The following is a 20,681-nucleotide window of genomic DNA, read 5'->3' on the forward strand; positions in this document are numbered from 1 at the left end:
CCACATGAGTGCGCGGAAGCATAACCTACTCTGATACCAAGTAAAATACCCACTTGGGCCTACACGGACTCGAGCCCATCTGCAACCCAAAAGCTTAAGCTGATAGGTTACTGGACCCAAACCTCATATAAGCTTGTGGTTTCTTTATCAATTTTTCGATGTGGGACAACATATCTCAATATGTAACATGATCTTTAAGGATATATTCTGTCCAGTCCACTGTTTCCATAAGAATTTCGGAGGAACTCTTGAGGGCTATTCCGAGAAGTAAGACATTTGAGTCGCGGAAAAGTGGGTGTCTTTCATTTGTGATTGCACCAGGAACAATCGTTCAAGTTGGTGATTCAACATTTCGTGGGGATTTCAGTACTCCATTCCAGTTCGGTATGTTAAATTCGAACCATACCCGTTTATTCCCCAACGTCCAATGTAAAACATTTCCTATGGGTGATTCAACATTTCCTACGGGTTATTTGATAGCCAAGAATAGGTTATTTATTATGAACTAATTCCGTGCAGAAGCCCCATTTCTTGGTCTAGTATGCAAACATGGAATGGCTTGCTCTCCAGTGGCAGTACCTGAACTTCCACACCTTCATAAGCCTCTCCTGGAATACCAGCTTAGTGTCATCCACGTAGTTTTCCCGACCCTCATGGCCATCCCAAGACTCCCTTATGCATGGGAAGTGCTTGACAGCATACTTCTTCGAGATCATGAGCCTGTTCGGCTTCCCAACACGAGTCGGTGTCAGCCTTCTGGAAAAGCTCTCTAAACAATATCTGCCCCGAGTTTTCGAATTTAGCATTCTCAGGGGGTGGAACAGAGCATCCTCTGTTTTCCCTTGATTTGCCAAGTGGTTCCTGAGAAAATCTCTAAACTTCGATTAGTACGTCCCATTATTGATCACGTCGAGGATCTCCTCCTCCGTGAAACCACTTGGAATAAGTGTGTATGTGTGCATTAATTTTGCTCTACGATTAATTAATGAGATCTTGGCCTTGGCCCCGTGGTTTGGTGCCTTTTTGGATAGCCTTGAAGGGGCTTAGGAGTTGGGACGTTATAATTGATCAGTTCGGTGTCGTGCCAGATGTTCACGTCCTATTAATGAAATTATGTGCCTACGATCATAACCACAACCAAGTTCAATTCATTCATTAAAAAAAAAATTAAAAAACCTAGTTCGATCCTATAATGTAAGATTGGATCAGTATCGATGGGAATGCAATCAATGGTTTCATGTTTGATAATTAGGATTTGTAACATTGAAATTAATTTGTGCATATCTTTGTAGGTAGCACCGGAAATTCATCAGTTTGTGTCCGAATTAGGAACCAACATGTCCCTGTTTTTTTGTTTGAATTTGGAAGCAGAAGGGCTCAACTGATTAACAAATTAATTAGTGGAGGGCTCAACTTATTAAAAATTAATTAATGGAAGCTAAATCAAGACAAATTATACGGCTGGCGGCGCAAACTTCTATACTGTTTAATTTAGACAAAAATCATTCCAACCAAAAAGAAAATGCCTACTATCTATAGCTTCGTGAAAAACATTCCTAACATGTTCTTTGGTTTGTCGTATAAACATGATCGACAGGATATTCCATCCAGTCTACAGTTCCCATAATTTATCAGACCATATATTGAAATGGAAATTAACCTGAAAATGTAAAAGATTAGAAGTTAAAAAAAAATTTCAAAATTTACCCCAAGAAATCAACGTGAGTTGGGTCAAGCGATTTAATACTTATTAAATAAAATTTCAGATTTGAGTATTGTGAATGAAGAAAACTCACGTTAGGAGAACTTTACCACGTTTTTGGTAATCCAACCCCGTTCAAACTAGAGTAATCGAGGTCTATTGGGCTTCCAATACCAAAGTGCACCAAAAAAAAAAAGCACCCAAAAGAATAATGTGATTTAAAAGCTTTTGATGAGGATTAACTTGCAAACCCCATGGAAGATCAGTGGAAGTGATCAAATTGGTCCATAATTATAAATTCTATTCGAGAGAGATTTTCTGTTCAGAGTGATAAATGAGCCGGAACCAAAATTTACAACCTAAGATATACAAAAGTTGTTACGGAGGCCTCAATAATATATGCTAACGACAATGTCATAGAGGAAGAGAGGAAGCTCCCAGTCTAGCAAGTCAGTCAGCACGAGAGTTTCCTTCTTGGTGTGTATCCCGCAGAACGACCTCCATTAGTCTAGTGTAATAATATTAATTATCTTGTAACATAACACAAAAGCATATATATGCTAATTCAGTAAAATTCTTAAGTAAGCAATGATCAATAAAGCACCGCCAAGAAATTAACTGATAATAACCTCTGAAAATGTCGAACATGCACATAAAAGCATGCAAATACAACCCGCAAACCGAAATTCAAATGACAAATAAGGTATATGAGAGTTCTCATAATTTATTTCTAAGATCCATACTGTAATATATGAAGCTGACCTTGAAATGTCTATGGCACCATCAATGCACGTACGGCAGCATCATTCACTTTTCGAATAGAGGAAACAAGGTGTAAAGTGTTACACCTTTTTTTTTTTTTTTTGCAGAAAATGTGATACTGTCGTACCCTAATGGTGTCATAGAGATTTCCCATCGTTTTATTAAGAAAGCACCCGAGAATTGTATTTCGGAATAAGTCCCAAACAGCACATCCAAGACATATATTGGATGAATTGCAGAAGAGCCCACTTTATGATTAAAAATGGGAAAGTGACCAGCGACCGGCCCTGGAGTTGCCGAGCGCCCTTGCCGTTTTCACCTTCTGCTTCTCCTCCTCTTTCCGGTACTTTATGCCGCATGCATTACAAAGTGTCTGAAAATTCAGTCAGAATCATATATTGTCACTTTTTATCTCAAAAAAGAATCGAACAAAATAAACAGCAACTATAAAGGTTTCCAAGCTACGAACTGGTCAATATCTAAGCTAAGGAAAAAGAATGATAAAGAAAATTATTGTTAGAGTATTTTTACGAACCTTGGGGCCGAAGGGACCACGGCGCCACATTGGAGTATCAGTGGTGTTGCAGTTGTAGTTCGAGCACCTCTTGATAGGGTTCTGAACAGGTGCATTACTCCCCAATCCTCTCCTCGGCATCGAAGAGTTCCTCCCATTGTACATGTAACTGGTGTTGTTGTTGGCAATACTGTTACCAGGAGGGGCACCAGAGGAGTCGACCATGACCTCCTCGAGATATTTTCTTGCAGTAGACATTGGGAAGCCATTGTTACCATTCATTGGAGCAGCTGGTGATGCCGGGAAGCGGGCATATGATGGATTCTGATAATTGTAATTATAGCCAGCCGAGGATGGTGGTGGTGATGGTGATGATATGGTGGAGGTTGCAGGGAAGTTGGCAAGACCACCACCATGTCCTGCAGGGTTTGGTCTTGGAAATAAATGGCTTTCCCTGGGCCTCCCTCCAATGTTACGTTCTCCGGTCCTTTGGGGAAAAAACGGAGCTCCAGCCTCGAGACTTTTGTCCCTCATCAAACCGGAATTGCACGGGGCCACATTCATCTGCAGTGAAGTTTAGACATGTGATGGAAAAGTACACTAATCAATTCACATGTAAATAGCACTAAAAAATATTTATCAAAACCGATGTATGCCAATGCTTTTTCTAAATGTTGGCACAGAGTGTAGCATATATATATATGATTTTTTGGGGCCGGTACGTTTAAATAGAGACAACCAAACTCGGGAAACATTCTAGGAAAGAGCGAGCTCGAACTTCAATCCATAATTAAACACTGAAAACATCAATTAATTAGCAACTGACCAATCATTTGATGGAGATAGCAATCTTATTGCTCACATTGATTAAGTGTTCGCGTTGTAATTCGGAAAACTTGATTGGCCAAATATTATATTTATTTGCGGAATTTAAATTTTAAATAAACAAAGAATATGCAAATATTTACGCATTATTAGAATACTGATGGTACCTGGTCAGGGCAATTAAGGGCGGTAAAATTAGGGAGCTGATAAGGAGCAGCCATGGGAGCTGTCCTCGGGACCCTTACTGGTCCAATAGGGTTGCCCCGAGAGTTCCTCATCAGTCCAATAGGGTTGCTCCTTACGTTAACATTATTTTCTTCCGGCAACCCAAGCCTTAGGGTTAGGTCCATCCCGGCACTTGATTTTCCCATTCCATCGACTTCCTCATCAATCTTCTTCATTTTTCCTTGGAGCCAGTTGGAATTCATCTTACAAGTCGCACTTCCTGCGTGAAAATGCAAAAATTGTTAGTAATTAAACGAGCGAAAGTTTGATATATATTAAAATGGGATTTAAAATTCTAGAAAAGGGATTCTAAATGTGTTATTGACCATTTTGTAATATGTGTTTTATCCATACAATTTACAAAATCAATATACATATATTTATATATTCATACGCGCGCACGTAAACATATGTATTGCACTTGCACTCCTCAAACCACTATATTTATTAAACGACATTTGCTAAAAAATAGTGCATATGTAACTATTAAGCAAAGGTTATTATGCGTGTATAGCTCATGGTTGATGAGATCGTAGTTTAGATTCCCATTAGTCCACATGATTTTGTTTAGACAAATTATATATATGTAATTATACAAAAATTTACACTATTTGAAGCGTAACTCGAGAGAATAAATTCCTCATAATAAGAATGAACATAAAATATGATTTTAGTTTGTTTTGGGGATTGGAATAAGGCATTGCATCAAAAGGAAAGGGGCACAAAAATGATTATTGGAGGACGTTAAGAGAACCATTGATTGTAACCAATAGGGATAATAAGATATAGGGAATGGTTGACAAACGTGGTTATCATCATTAGGATGTTTTTTCTTTGTACTTGTCCTAGATTTTCTTTTCTCAAAATAGAGAACAACAATCCAAAGCTCAGATCTAGTGATGATCATCTCACCTAATGTGAGATTCCAAAATTTTAAAAAAAATTAATTAATAATAATAATTAAATGGATCTTTAACAAATATATATATATATATATATATGCATGGATCGCAAAAGGCATGTATTTTTCCTTTTGGGTTGGTCTGTAAAACCAAATATTGGGATAATTGGTTTGAAATTTAAGGTGGATGAATATATAACCATATCTGAAAGACATGGGGATAAAATGAATGAATTGAGGGTGGACTTGCAGAGATCTAATCAGAATCCAGCAAATTGCTAGAACAAGTCTATTTTGACTGCATAGATTCACATAGAATGGCACGTCAAGTCGTATAACAATGTGATCAAACGTATATTAATGAAATAAATAAATGAAAAATAGGAAAATTGTAATGAAACAAAAAATTGCATAAACAATTGTGTATGTCAAAAGGAAAGGCGGTTTTATTGTGGACTAGGCACATGCGCCTCCTCGTAGCCACAGTGGTAAGGACAGATCTGAGTGGGCACGATGGTGATTGCATCACTAGATCCCGAAAAGATAGTAAAATTATATTTATATATGTACTCTAATAATTTTTAAAAAAATAAAATTTTCCCAACACACATCACCTGGTGGTAGGATATCTCACTACGGCCGGAAATTCCAATCCTCTGGCATGACCAGATTCCTGGATATGGCCTTACTATTATCAAGAGAACAACAGAAGAAGAAATGAGTGACTTACAGACTACAGATGGGATATCTGGACTGGTAAAGAGCACTGCTGCCAGATTCAGTTTTTGTGATATAATCGGTGGCGAATAAAATTCATATTTATAGACCGATATAGCGGTAACATATGGAAAGATGTTTCTCTCCAATTATGGATTGAAAAATGTACATAATTTACTGTGGAAACGTGGACGGCGTGGATGAACCCACGAGTCGTCCCGGTCCATTATCAACGGCCGGAAACCTAACAGGTGAGATCCAATGCAAAATCTAATAGAAATTGTAAAAGAAGAAGGTAAATAGTTGTAGTATTTCTGTCAAGTGGTCTAATTATTTTTGTGCCAATGTGGCCTAATTATCAATTTAACACCGATTCACATGGATGTGAGATGTCGATCATCTCCAAGATCGTTGGATACAGTAGATCCACAATCCATTTTTCAAAGTCGCATTTTTTCTCAAAAAATAAAAAGAGAGGGAATATACGTGATAAATCTTTTAAGATCAAATGATTATTGGCTTAGGAATCTGTTAAAGGTTGTCCTGTTGCGTGTGACACATGAGGTTTTAGAGTGCAGGGATAGGTGATCATAAAAACTATTTCTCTTATACAATATTTTTTTTCGATTACAAAAGAGATACAATACCTAGTATACTGAAATAAAAATTTTAATAATTAATAAAAGAATACGGATAGTCTCGCTGGATATCGAATATGGACCTCTTAGTTACGAGGCGAGAGCGTGCTCCATTGCGCTACGTCCTCTTTTGATCACTTAAACAATATTTTAACTATTGAATTAATCTTCTATATTCAGCAGTTTTACGTCTTTCATGTACTTTTAACTTTTTTGGCAGATAAGCTAATGTTTCATTGTTTTCTTGGAAGAAATGACATTAATCATTTAAATTACATCCTTGCCATATTTCCCTTTGTGCATTTCATAAAGTACAGAAGAGGATATTATTACCTTGACTTAATTGGATAATGCATGGAATTGGGTCCACAAACTTCCTAAATAGGGTTTCCAAAAAAAGAATTATAACCTCATAGTACAGTTTTGATGTGATAAGAACAGCAATATTCCAATTAAAAGCCTAGATTTTCTTTTCCTAAATTACAAGGAGGCTATAAAGGAGTTTAATTGCAGCCGAATCACCCTTGGCATGTGATCGAGAGGTCATGGTTCGATTCTCATCAATAGAATTTCTCATGTCCCAATATTTCCCTTTCCATATCTATCCATTTCTAAGCTTAGAGCGTCATTTGTAACCGGAAAAAGAAAAATTACAAAGGAGACACTTAAATCTAATAACAAAGAGGAAAAAGGAACCATAAGGCAAATAAATTCTGATTGATGAGAAAATTAAACTTAAGACCTCTTGATTCAGGACTAAGGTTAAGTGCCAGTGCACAAAATTTATACTAGATTCTATACCCGTAGTCCGCGCGGTATAGTATTCAAGTTTAATTAATATATATATATATATATATATATCCATGTATATATATGAAAACAAAGTGCCAAGTTGAATTCTCACGCCGCTACATCATCAAAAATATAAAACGGTGCTCTCTTACGATGTCACATCATCATTTATACAATAAAGAAATTTTACAATCTTTTATCAAGAAATATTTATCCACCGAGAAAATATATTCATTATATTTTCTTATTTAATATATATATATAGTAGAATATATAGATTATATCCACATATAGCCCAACAGTATATATATTATATATTGAGACTTAGACTGTTGTTATCGATTATATCTATGCCGTATATATCGTATAGTGGAACTCAGACAATTATTTCCTAAGATAAAAATTTTATTATATTGAAAGTTTTATATTTGATAGGAAATTTCCTTATTAATTTGTATGATATTTGCACTATATATATTGTACATGTTTATTCGATATACGAACACCAATATTTCACAGGGCTCCACCAGTATTTCATTAGGCTTCGTCAAGTTTTCTCAAAATTCATGATCATCAAATTTATGTATTTTTTAAAAAAGTAATTTGTTTAGGATGTTATATCTTTATAATTGATATTAATTTGTTTGGTGCTTTTATTATTTACTTAGAACTATTATATTTGCATGAAAATCTTTCCTCCATGTTTATTTTTTTAATCTATACCTTTTATAGATTTTGAGATTATACAATGATTTATCATATTTATAAAAGAATTGAGACCGAAAAAAGTAACAAAATTATGAAATTTGATAAGATTTCCATTGATAAAAAAGTATACTTTGCAAGTTTGACTAACTATATTATTTTATTAATCAAAATTAATTATTGCTAGTTTATTATTTTTAATGAAATTAAATATATTACTAATTTAGGATCCATTGATGCATTGTAAGTATAAAAGAGTCTTAAATTGATATGTTTCGGCCCTTACTTTGGGAAAAAAATTATACACAATTAATAATTTCAAGATATTATATTCTCGACGAAGTTTTGTCCAGTTAATATTGAAGTAAAGATATCGTTTTTGTTTAGACAATATGAATCAACTTTTGTAATTTAATGATATCCTTAACATAATTCATTTAGTTTTAACTAAAATTTATTTATGCATAACGTGTAAAATTATTTAGATTAATTGCAATAAAAAATTATTCAATTACGCCAGCACACGGCGCAGGTCATCAACTAGTTAAATTAAAATTTTATCAATAGTGGATATGTAATTTAGAAATTTACAAAAGTTTACTTATAAATTTTAGTGATTCGACGTACTCAGTCATGCTGTACCATATCCAATTTACAGTTTTGCCCCGTATTAGATGTTTTATTTTTCCCTAGGCCAATATAATTAAAAATAGTAAGGACGATCTGGTATAAACAGTTCGAAAGTAATTGATGGGGGACCCAAATTCTCCCATTATAGTAGTCTAGTATAGATTTGTCAATCCAATAATTAGTGTATTTCTAGTTTAAAAAACTAAGTCGTCAAGATAATCATTTTTTTTCTTGGGAAAATTATGAGAAACAATTATTTTAGACTTAAGGTTGTTTGGTAGCCATTTAAAAAAAAAAAAGTTGATTGGTAGCCAAGAATGGGTTATTATGTTATGGACCAATTCCATGCGGAATGCCCATTCCGTAATTGGTAGAAATATAACTTAAAATGATCTTTTTGGATTGGACCTCAATTTTGACGCAATAGAAAATTAATATTTACTATTAACAATTAATAATTAAGAATTAAGAAGAATCTTAAAAACACATAAAATTGCAAAGCTTTGAAGCTTAATGAAGAGAGTGTAACGTTGTTTTATAATCTTGCAACCTTTTTTTTCGTTTGCTTTCTTTTAAAAATTACTTTATTCTATTATTTTATTTTATTCAAATTTTTATTAAAAAAGAAAAAGAATGATGGTTTGTCTTATTAGGTAATTTTAAAATATTTTTTTCTTTTTTGTTCTACTTTGATAATTCAATATATTATTATTATCATTTCTTGATTCAATTTTCTAATGCATACAACAAGAAATATTGAATAATAAATTTTGTAATTAAGGATTTTATTGCAATTTACATATTATTGCTATAATAGAACCTTAAGACCCTAAAAATAATAAATTTTGAATGATAAATATTGTAATTAAGGATTTTATTGCAATTTAGATATTCTTGCTATAATGAAAAGAAAAGAAAGACGGTTTGTTTTAGCAGACAATTTTGAAATATTTTCCAAATTTACTATACTTTAAAATTTAAATTTATTATATTATTTTCAATTCAAAATTTGTGAGTACAAAGATAAAAGAGAAAATTTGTAATTAAGTATTCTGTTCCATTTTGGTTATTTAATTTATTATATTATATAATTTCAAAATTGTATAACCTCGATTTATAATGAATAGAAAAAAGAAAGAATTTTTTTTAGGTCATTGAAAATAAAAAAAAAATAATAATGAAATATATTCTTTAACCTCTTTTTTTCGGTTTTATTGATATTAATTTAATATTATATATATTTTCTATTCAATTAACATTAAAGAAAAAAAAGGACAGAAATTTTCTCATTTCTTATTTTACTTTTTAGGCTATTTAAATATTACAAATAAGAGTAACATATCAATTGACAGTAGCGTGAAGAAATGGGATAAAGTTCATAACTACGAAGGATTTGATAGAAAAAAAAATTGCACTGTCATATAATACTAAATCGATTGTTGTTTCCTACCAAAAAAAAAATTACTAACGGTGCATGCACGGGGTATAATCCTAGCTGGGATACAAATCTAGACTGGTTTCTCATTGGCTACAATAAAATAAAATTGAATAATCATATTAGTCCTTGTATTTTGTAAATTTGCAAACCTATCCCTATGCTATGCTACTTCATTCTGAGTTACTCTATTACCTTAGTATAATTCATTAAGCATTTAAGGGGAAATTATTTATTTGATTTAATTGGATAATCATTAAATTAATATGGATGCAATTTAGTTTATGAACTTCCTAAAAAGGGATCGTTGCCTTATGAAACAGTTGTAAGGTAACGAAGAAAATTGGATATTCCAACTAAGATCCTAGATTTCTTTCTTTCCATCAAAAAATATATATATATATATATAAATTATTTGCATGTCTCTCGCCCAGTCACCTTCCAAAAAATAAAACGTGAAGAAGTCACGTCATCACTTATAGGCTTTCTCGCATAAACTCTCTCATCAAGCCAAATCGTTGTTTTAATTATATAAATAGATACTATATGATGAAATATATGTGGAATATTTGATAGACAATGGACTATTATATGGTGATATGCAAAATATTTAATATACAGTGGAATCTATATATTAGCAGGTGAAGATAAATTACAATCTTACATTATAGATATATATATATATATATATATACTATGATATAATAAAATATAGTGTAATTTTTAATTTGGCAGATATGCATGTGCGTAGCCTTTGATGCATTATGCCATTATAAAAATATAGGTTCCCTGTAATAGGCAATATATAGATATTTATGAATTCACATAATTGAGGTATGTCTAATTTTTTTATATTGTATTAATATATTCAATGACTTCATTTTTATATAAAAGTGTATAAATGTTTTCCTTTTTTCCTTATATATATATATATATATGATCCATCTGTTTTGAAAAGATGTGATATATATTTATATATATATATATATAGTATTTTATAAAAAGTAATAAATGGACGTAAATAAAATAATACTTCCTACTTTGATATTTGATTATTTTTTCTTTATTCTACTTTGATATATTGATAAAATTACTTTAAAAATCATATTTTTATTAGAAATTGATATATATCATGCAATATTTAAATAAATAAAAACCATTAATATCTTAATTGGCATATAAAATTCGTATATAAGTACCTATTGTCAAATTTTTAATATCACAAACTTTTTTTAATTTCATTCATATTCCAATATGATAAACTTTTTCTTTCTCTTCACTCCTATATCTTCGTATATTTCTTCTCTTTTCTTCTTGTAATTTAGGTCGATCTATTGCTCCTAATCGTTGGGGATTATTCTGTTTTACTTATAAATGTTTATATTTTATGTTGACGGATGCAATAAGTGATTTTGTCAAAACAATGTATATGTATTTGATACAAATGATTTGTTGCAATATAACATATATATATATATATTTGAGCATATTAGTTGCAACTAAAAAATATCAGCTTGTGCAATACGAGGGTCTCCAATTAGTTTTTATTATTTTCGAGCAAAAAAAAACTAGTTTTTATTATTAGGGAGACAGGTGATCTAGTAAGGGAGAGGAACATGGAATTAAAAGACTAAAATAAGCCCGATTTATAAAAATTAAAATAGAGGACATCTTGGCTCGAGGTCAAGGGTGATAAAAAATAATGAAGTCGTACTTGAAGTCTTGAGCCAAGGCTCATGCTGTCGTGCCTTTTCTACCCAATAAGGTTCGAACCATTATTTTGCCGTGCCGGGTGAGGTCAACAAAAGAAAAGAAAAGTATAAAGATCCATGATACATTCGCTTCGTTCTTATACACGATTCCGATCGACAATGCTGGTCAACAAAAGAAAAGCCTAAAGATGCCCTGCAAAATTGGACCGCAGTTTTGGTCCATCCTATAAAGATCGCCGCGGTTTAGAATCAAGCAAGTTAAAACACGACAATGAACAGAGAGAAAAGTACCGCTATATTCAAGTTTTGGTCTTCTTCCGCTTCCACGACTTCCTAGAGTTGGAACATGAGTTCTTCCCAGCAGAAGGTTTCCATTTCTGCTTCTTGCTTGGGTTTCTCCTGGACAGTGTTTCAGTGTTATCATCGTCACTCGACGGCCCTTCTTCATCAGAGCTCATAACTAAGTCCTCCACCACATCTTCCTCCAGAGCTTCTGCCCCTTCGAGCTCATCAGTCTTCTCATTCTTTTTCCTCTTCTTCTTCTTCTTCTTCTGGACCTCCTCCTCCTTCGAATGCATAATCCTGTGGAAAAGCAAATTGCACCAATTCAATAAATTCCTTGAGTCCCATTACTTGCACAATCTCATTGAAAAAGAAAATTAAAATCCTACTTCGAATCGCTTCTGGGCAACCAAGAGGAGCTAAAGGCTGCAGCACCCTGTTCATGTACAGTGTCATCATCCTCGTCGCTTTCTGTTTCATCCTTTCCAGGCATTTTCCTGAAGACCGAGGATCTCTCGCCAACAAGAACACTGAAGGCAAGTATTGAGTTAGAAAACGAGAAAATATAAATTATGTATACTCAATTCCCCCTGTCACCAACAGACAAATTAATATTAGAAAAGAACCTCGACTCCGTCAGGGATTCGCTTCGCTGCTGGGCCCTCTGTCTTAATTTTAGAACGTACTGTGACAAGGGACTTGTCCCTAACTTCTTCTCATCCTGATAATTATACAAGGAGTTTTCAGTTTCTGAAAGGCAGTATCAATCAGAAAAGAACTCATGCTAAGGAATTTCAACTTTTAATCAGACTCGAATTTCGTGTGGCAGGGGAGCTTCACGAAATGAACTGAAGATGAAATGTTGAGCCAAACAGTAAAACTAGCACATTTCTATAATATATATGTAACTTGATCGACACTGGAGAATACGTGTTACGACTTGATTAAATATAAGCTTCTACTCCATGTACAATATACGCATAAAGATCATAAATCCCCACAAATTACATCAATGGGACAGATAGGAATGTAATATGAGTGACCAAACCTCAAGAAAAGAGGAAGCAGCAGGATCACTTGGAAGAAAGGATACTGACGAACGTCTTTGGTTAACAAATTCGGAATTGGCATTGATCTGTAATATAGAGTAGCAGAAGCATCAGAGCACTGTTGAATGAACTCCGGTATTAAGTAAAAGGATGAACTTTTTATCAACATGGGCATAATATCAACCATGAATTATTAGCTGACTTATACCTGACGAACAAGGTGCCTCATTTCCTTGCGAAATCTCTCGACTTTGGTAGATTTGCAAAAGCTACGCAACCTCACAGATGGGATAAAAGCCAACTCAAAGAAAGCAACACTGTAACTCCATTGTGCCAAATGTTCGGCAAGTTCCTCGATCACTGAGTATACACATTCTTCTTGAAATGCTCGGGTTTTTATAGTTTGTTTGTTTACCTGACAAATTCAAAAGCAAACCGTAGACATAATAAGATAATCGAAAGCAAAGCAAATTAAATAAAGGACATTGCACATTCATCTTCCGTAACCACCTTGATAATGGTACGCAAGTCAACGGCCTTCCCGATACCACCAGTGGGAGGCCTATTTAATTCTTTCATCTCAAGCATGTCCAAAAGAAGCATTGAGACCGGTATAAATGTGCCGGTAGAGACTGCAATACGGTTCAGCATTCTAATGCACCTCAGTCTAAGAGGAAAATAACGAGCAGAAGGAACAAGACGGGCAACCCCCGACATAACTTGTGTCAGTGGGTAAGCAAGAGGCTGAAAATCAGCTTCTGCACCGTAAGCACATATAGCTCCTGTCCAGAGCTCAAGGCAGTTCATGAACTTCCATTCATACACCTTCCTAAATGCATCCTGAGGAGAAAAGGAACATGAGTACCAGTATGATGAGAGAGAGAGAGAGAGAGAAGAGTATACAATGGAGGTAAAGTAGAGGAAATGCAAAGCAAGTACACCTACTTAGACACTACTTTGCAGCAATACTCATGAAGAAACTTCTAGGTACTTGAGCCAAAATGGCAGTTAATCGAGCCCCAAATTGATTTCCATTTACAACTTGCACACTTAATCGAAAAAAGTTAACTTGCAAGTGAGCAGCAAGGTGAGAGTAATACCTTAGTCTTCATTGTAAGTGCTTTGTGTAAGATCATCCCTAGTTGCCTAATATAAACAAAGGCATGCTGATATGCAGTTCGAAGGTCTACCCCAAGAAGTTCAATGACGCAATTCCTGAGAAACTGGATATGCTGTAGTTTGGTTGCATTCACAAACTGGCAGTTCATAATGTATGCTTTGTAGACCCCTTTAAAGCATTCATCCAAACAATCCAGACCTACTCGAATGCAAATATCTCTTAGGAAAAGAAAAGAGACAACAGGTAGTGCTCCTCCCCCCGTACCCCAGAAGTGAAGAACAACCTGGAAAGGTCAAAACCGAAATAAACATGTCGTTACAATATAAAATTAAACACAGATAAGTTAATAGCAAGGCTAAAGATCGTGTAATACCTTGATATACCTCCTTAAGAGGCTGGGGAAAGCAGCCAAAAATAAGGACGAGCTCTTGAGACGACGTAGAGTGAAAGATATCATATCTGTGTCGGTCATCTGGTTCAGAATGTGCAAGGCATTCCCAAGATATGACTTCACCATGTGGCTATAGTTTTTCCATTGCCTCGTGAGCATGAGCTCCATTATGGTCTCTTTCTTCCCACCAGAAGCCGGAAGCTTCAGTAGCTTCCGAAGCACTCCATCCATCTCAGTTAACACAGATATCATAATCTTATTAAAGACAGTACTGGTCATGGTCCTAAGTTTTGCTGCAGACTCATCCCCTTCATCGTCACCGTAGTGACTGGCACATCGAAAAGCTCTCAGAAGAGATCGAGTCGCTCCAACTTTCGGACTTTCTCTGATGGAGTTACACCAGGAATCAACCATGGCAGTGGTAATGGTCTTCGCGGTCGGCTTCTTCTCCTCGTCAACATCATGACCCATGATCTCATCATCATCTCCCGGTATCTCTCCATCATCTTCCAAAACCGAACCAGCACTCTCCTGCACGGATGATAATACGTACTGATAAGGCAAATTTCCTTGGATAACTTCACTAAGCATAAACAGATGCAATATTCGTACTCACGTCGACATCTTCGTCATCAAACTCAAGAAGCTCCTTATCATGCTCCTTCAAGAACTCGTAGAACTCTGGGTCCTGCACAAAGAAACTATTGAGAACTTGCACCCAACAATCTAAAACGACAGCAAAAGACATGCCCGGAAGGAATCCAAGTCACAAACCTTTTCAGCCAGCCTCTGCAGCTGCTCTTTATGCTCTCCGGCCTTACCGCTCGACATCCCAGGGTCTTCTTCCTCTTCTTCCTCACTCATTTCGTACTCCAGAGTCTCCACTGCACACAGAACATCCGTAAACACAAATACAACACGAAAGAGTTCACACCAAAATTAATCACCAGAGGAATCAAGACATGAATAAAGACCTGAGTCCTCTTCGCCCATATCTAGAAATTCGACAAGTTCCAAACTTTTCTCGACAGCAAAGTGACAGCCGACAAGTGTTGTTCTCCTGCTTCAACCATCAGACAACAATTCTCGCAAATCAATCCCAAGCTTACGGGGCAAGAGACGGAACGAGTTACACTAACCCAGCATGAAAGTAATCACCTTTTCCCTTTCTCTATCACCCCGGCGGCTACTGCGGCTGGGGGAAACCTCCGTTGCAGAGCAGAGGCAGCTGAGAGTGCGAACGGAGGGAAAAGGAGGCGGAGCTGAAACAGAGGGGACTTCCTTCATGGGCGAAGAGGAGAGGGAAGAAGGAGGAGGGATTTCAAAATGGCCTGGGCCTAGGCCTTCTCCAATGGGCTGGGCCTGGGTCTTCTTCAATGGGCTGGGCCTTGGCCTCCTCCACCACCGCGGGAACCCTTAAACTGACTAAAGCATTAGCATCTTTCACCTCCCTCAATGCGGCCATTGCAGCAGTCACCTGATCTCCGCCAGGCCTCCCCCTTCCGCCGACGAGCCCTGGAGCTCGGAGCCCTCCACCGGCGACCACTGCAGCACGACCCCTCCTTTGGGCGACGCCTCAGCCCACCTTCGTCTTTGTCGGCCGAAGGGGTTGCTCTTTGGTGCCGACTAGAGCCCCTACCGCCACCTCCTGTCCGGCAACTCTTACAGTCACAAGAACCGCCCGGGCCGCGGCGACTTCACCGCCCTTTCTCGGCCCCAATTCGAAGGTATACACTTGCACATTACTCTGAATACGTTTGGAGAGATTTTCTTGATTGAATGCCACTGCCAAGGACATTAGTTAGAACTGACTTCACGAGTTCATGAAATGCTACCGTCAAGCATGTTACTTCCATGGTGAAACTGAAAAGCGGTTGTGGATTTTATGATATATTGGGGACAAAGTTGAAAGTTGATGTTTTTAGATGTAATTTACCGTTATGATTTTGCGAAAGCCATAAACCCTGTGATTGTCGCAGAGTAAGCATCAACAGACGATCGGCTGACGATCGGCAATGGGAGCGTTAGGGCTTCACCTGACGGACTGCGAGATTGTTCTGTCGGAGATTAAGCATCAGGAGAAGCAGCTCCGTCTCAAAAGGAGGTTCGTCATCTTCTTCTATTCCTCTTTCAGTCGTATTTCCAGTCGACGAGATTTCTAGATTATTGCCAGTTTTAGTACATCCCTTGCTTAAGACCAGGCTGGCTTCATTGGGATGATTTTGTGCTTTTAACTGCACTTTTATTGATGTGATGTAGCCATTACATTCATTGTGTTATCTCACATATAACTAGGGAACATTATGCAGGTGGTTGATGGGATTGCCATTAACCCAAGGGGAGCAGAGGCATTTCGAAGGACCCAAGTTCTTGAAAGAAAAGTAAGTGCCACGTTTTCTTCTTGTGTTGACTTCGTTTTAGGGTTTCTGGTTGTAGTCTTACCCCCGTTACAAATTCCGTGCATTCGCAGGACCTTGCCTGAATCGCTGCTCAGAGAGGAAGATGTAAGTTTTTTGGCAAGAACTGAAGCCTTACTAATTTTATCATACTATTTTGTGTTACATGTATGGCTGGCACTAATCGCTAATACGATTCGGATTTCTCTCAAAAAAAGTTTTAGTATAAGATTCTAAAAAATTGGAATATTAGCTATCTTTGGTTTGTAAAGTCATCTGCCATGATCATCTGTGTTATCATCTAAAAATCAACTTGTTAATGTCATAGAACACTGGCTGCTTAATACTCTCCTAGTAACATCGTTTTTATATTATCTCCTCTATCCTTATTTTTGGCAGTCTTCCTCTTGTCTCTCAGATTTTTTTTGAGACTGCAAAAGATCGTGTTGAGGAAGCATTTGGAGAACGATGTACTGAAAATGAATGCAGTGTTGCTCCTGAGAGTTTTGAACCTTTTGACCTGCCTAAGACAATAAGACATATCCGCTCTCATATCTATGATTTGACCTGTCGTGGACTTTATCATTTGGCAATGATAGTTTCTGGAGGCTCTACTAGACTCTCGAGAACTCGCCAAAGTATGAGAAAGGTTGTTATAGAATCTGTCCCAAAGGTTCTTCGTAAGCACAGAAACTGTCATTGCAACTGTGAACTGTGTAAACAGCTTTATCAACTTCTGCATGATCCTCGTAATTTCAGAGGAAATAATGCAGTGTTCTTGGCTCCTGTAACGTGGTCTGAGAAGGCTGCTGTTATTAAGATTCTTGATAGACTTGAGGGCTTGCCTTACGAAGTTCTGAATGCAATTAATAGAAAGCTAAAAGGAAAGGCGGTAAAAGCCCCTTCCAGATGTGGACGAAGTCGAGATCAACTGGTGAAGCAAGTGAGAAGAACTAGTATGGAGATGCTTTCAGAACTTGGTAAGAAGGATGTGCTACCGGAACCATTAGCCAAAGCAATGACAATAGCTGTCTTGTCTCTGAAGCTGATTTCTGGCCCTCAAAGTTTCTCCTTTTCAAGATTTTGCAAGATTTCAACGGAAATGAAAACCTTGCAGGATGACATAGTAAATGCTCTTTGGCTAATGAGAACAAAAGAATTCCAATCTCAGGAGCTGAATAAATTGCGACTTTTGTTTGACCCCAGTGCTAAAATTTCCAGCAAGTATACAAAACCTTTGGTTAAAAAGATGCTTACTGGATATCTTTTCGAGTGCTCTGATGTGGATGCCGTTCCCAAATCTATATTGGAAGGACTAGCTTTTATTAATCGGAAGTCTTGGACTGTATCAAATGCACTCTTTTCCAAGGATAAACTTGAAGAAGACATTGAATGTATATTGGATTTGAGTGCTCGGACCAAGCAAATTGCTTGGGATTTGCTCCCTGAAAATGAGTATCACAAAGGTTTCACCGATGCATATCTGGAGGAATTACAGGAGAGTGATTATGATGAATCTGGAGATGAAGATGGGGATGAAAGATCCCCAAAATGTCTGAAAGATGATGGCTCAGAGACTGACCTCCTTGTAGAAGGTTTTGGGGAATCAACTGCCGTTAGTTTTGGCCAATCACCTGTCACTGTTAGGGAGAATAATATTTCCCCTCTTGTCACCACCAGCGGAGTTATCACTCCAAAGCTAGAACCAGATTGCTGTACTGGAGTTGATTCTGCTTCACCTTGGTATACTGGTCCTGCAGTCCTATTCCAAGATTTCAAGCCTTCTGAAGGCATGGATATAGATGCAACAGGACATATGAGCAGTTTCTGTTCTCCAAAAGCAGCAGCTGAGGATACTTTCACAGCATCCCATGTTAGATTCTCTGCCAATTCGTTTGAGAGACACAAAGTTGAAAATGATAATCTAGAGGACCAGAAACAGTATCCCAGCAAAGAACTTTCTTGGAGAAATCAATACCTCGCTATTCAAGATGCTTGTGATGAGACAAGTATGGTCGCCTATGATCTTGTGGGTTTTATGCTGGAGGAATTGGCCCAGGCGGAAGGGTTAGAGCTTGACCCAACGCAGAGATTTTATCTCAAGGGTGATTACTCCGTTGATGAAGAACTTTCAGGTAAATGATAAGAATGTATTTTTCGTTGAAAAAAGCAGTTACTAGCAGAGAATGATGTAGGTGCGACAATGCGTACTGGTGACACGATAGAAAATTTAACGAGAACAGTTGAATATGTAAGGAAACTGCAACAATAAGGTCCCTAAAAGATTTTAACTGGATCAGAATGAAGCTAATAATTCATGCTATTTTCTTTTCTCCTTTGAACTTTCAGATGATATGGTGAGTCTCATTCTGGAGTTGATGATTAATTTGACTCAACTTTGTTCTCCAACCCACTTAAATGTCTAGGCTGCCTTTCTACTTTCAAAGAATTAGATTCTAACAATTGCATATATGCTCAAACAGTTGGAAGAAAGAAGAAAGCCACCTCGTGGGAGGATGTTAAAGGTTCAGTTATTCATCGGGCAGTTCAGAAGTTAATTCCCTCCCTCCCAAAGAGGTAACCTGGGTTCTTAGAATTATTCTCTGGACCTCCATGTTCTTCGCATCATTTATTGCTAGATGATTCTCATCCTTGCAGCATCTACTTTCCTGCTCTCAATTGCGCGTTTCTAGCAAAAGCTACTTATTCACCATTTGAAAAACAGAGTTACAAGGATTCATGGATTTTCACAATAAATTGCAGGAAATGTGTTATATATCATTCTTGTTGCACTCTTTCCTTGGTATGGAACATAAGTACGGTACAGCTTGAAATAAGATTAAAAACCTTTGCTGTATAAAAATCGTGGAATATCAGTGAGATAACAAGCACGTTGTCCCCCTTGGTCATTTGTAGTTTTTATATCTTTGAATGTGTTGCAAACTTTTGATCCCTTTGAATTTTCAAGTTTTGCGTATATACAATAGCAACAATACCTTAGACTCTGGTTCCTTTTCGAGTCAACTGCATTTTTTATTTTTTTTCTGTTTATGCGTTTGTAATCTTCATGATTCTTTTACTTTAATGCAGTGTGATGGAAAAAGTGGAGCAGATCCTGGACTTTAGGTGATATCGCGCTTCTTCCTTCATTCCTCAAACTCCATCTGTCTCATTTACCTCCTCACTTCTTTTTCCACAAGTTTTGCTTCGTGAGGGTATTTGATGAATGGTTTAGTTTAGGTTGAGGTGAGATGAATCTGGGAAGAGAGAGATCGATGGAAGCTAAATGAACCCAGGATCATAGCAAGCTCATCTGAAATTCATATAGAACTTTATTGAACTACTTCGATTCTTTTAGCATGTGCTGGGGTTGGAACCCTTGGGCTACAGCAAGTACTGTTAACGTGGAAGGCATGCTCGGTCTGAACCTGCATATCTCAAACTCAACCAGGATGATATACTTTTATAACGATATAAACACAAAGTACAGTTGAATGTATTGTTTTATAATTGTGTATATATCATCTAGATTATAGCATTTTGATACTTGTAGATGAATGTAGAGGGTCTTTCAGGATTTCATGATTTCCCCTATCACTATATTGGGCAATTTTCAGCAGTTTAGTGCTGGTCCGGTTAGTTCATTTATGGTGACCTGAGCATTTACAAGTTATGGGTATTATCGTGACTCGTGCTGTGCGTGGAGTTGGACATAATTTTGTCAGTTAGAATTGATTTCATGTTTGAAGTATGAGAAATTCCTCCTGCCTAAGACCTCCCAACACCATCGAATCTTCTCCAGATAGACTAGTGCCCTCCCAGCATCATAGAATTTCCGTTTTACATATGTCGAAAACTATGTCAAATACAATTGTATATGAGTTT

General features: G+C 36.5%; 3 protein-coding genes across 4 annotated transcripts; 1 reads left to right on the top strand and 2 right to left on the bottom strand.

The window, feature by feature from the left end:
* Positions 1–2,598: 2,598 nt before the first annotated feature.
* LOC116202016 (GATA transcription factor 29-like) lies at positions 2,599–3,521 on the bottom strand. Its single transcript, XM_031533524.1, has 2 exons — positions 3,000–3,521; positions 2,599–2,837 (listed from the first exon to the last, which is right to left on the bottom strand). Exons 1-2 carry the CDS (start codon positions 3,510–3,512, stop codon positions 2,721–2,723), a joined length of 630 nt encoding a protein of 209 aa, XP_031389384.1. The 5' UTR covers positions 3,513–3,521; the 3' UTR covers positions 2,599–2,720.
* Positions 3,522–11,536: 8,015 nt separating this feature from the next.
* LOC116199311 (nucleolar complex protein 2 homolog) lies at positions 11,537–15,710 on the bottom strand. Its single transcript, XM_031529632.1, has 12 exons — positions 15,559–15,710; positions 15,375–15,460; positions 15,175–15,284; positions 15,017–15,088; positions 14,383–14,931; positions 13,990–14,292; positions 13,400–13,729; positions 13,098–13,304; positions 12,889–12,975; positions 12,467–12,561; positions 12,230–12,370; positions 11,537–12,140 (listed from the first exon to the last, which is right to left on the bottom strand). Exons 2-12 carry the CDS (start codon positions 15,391–15,393, stop codon positions 11,858–11,860), a joined length of 2,196 nt encoding a protein of 731 aa, XP_031385492.1. The 5' UTR covers positions 15,394–15,460; positions 15,559–15,710; the 3' UTR covers positions 11,537–11,857.
* Positions 15,711–15,837: 127 nt separating this feature from the next.
* On the top strand, positions 15,838–20,491 carry LOC116199312. Of its 2 annotated transcripts, XM_031529633.1 has the most exons (7): positions 15,838–16,127; positions 16,380–16,504; positions 16,710–16,781; positions 16,871–16,904; positions 17,215–18,931; positions 19,280–19,373; positions 19,887–20,491. In XM_031529633.1, exons 2-7 carry the CDS (start codon positions 16,416–16,418, stop codon positions 19,924–19,926), a joined length of 2,046 nt encoding a protein of 681 aa, XP_031385493.1. In that variant the 5' UTR covers positions 15,838–16,127; positions 16,380–16,415; the 3' UTR covers positions 19,927–20,491. The 2 variants fall into 2 exon arrangements, with proteins under 2 accessions (XP_031385493.1, XP_031385494.1); XM_031529634.1 differs by lacking the exons at positions 15,838–16,127; positions 16,380–16,504 and having other exon boundaries at positions 17,196–18,931.
* Positions 20,492–20,681: the final 190 nt, after the last annotated feature.

The sequence above is a fragment of the Punica granatum genome, chromosome 3 (genome assembly GCF_007655135.1).
Source record: "Punica granatum isolate Tunisia-2019 chromosome 3, ASM765513v2, whole genome shotgun sequence".
NCBI classification, from domain to species: domain Eukaryota; kingdom Viridiplantae; phylum Streptophyta; class Magnoliopsida; order Myrtales; family Lythraceae; genus Punica; species Punica granatum.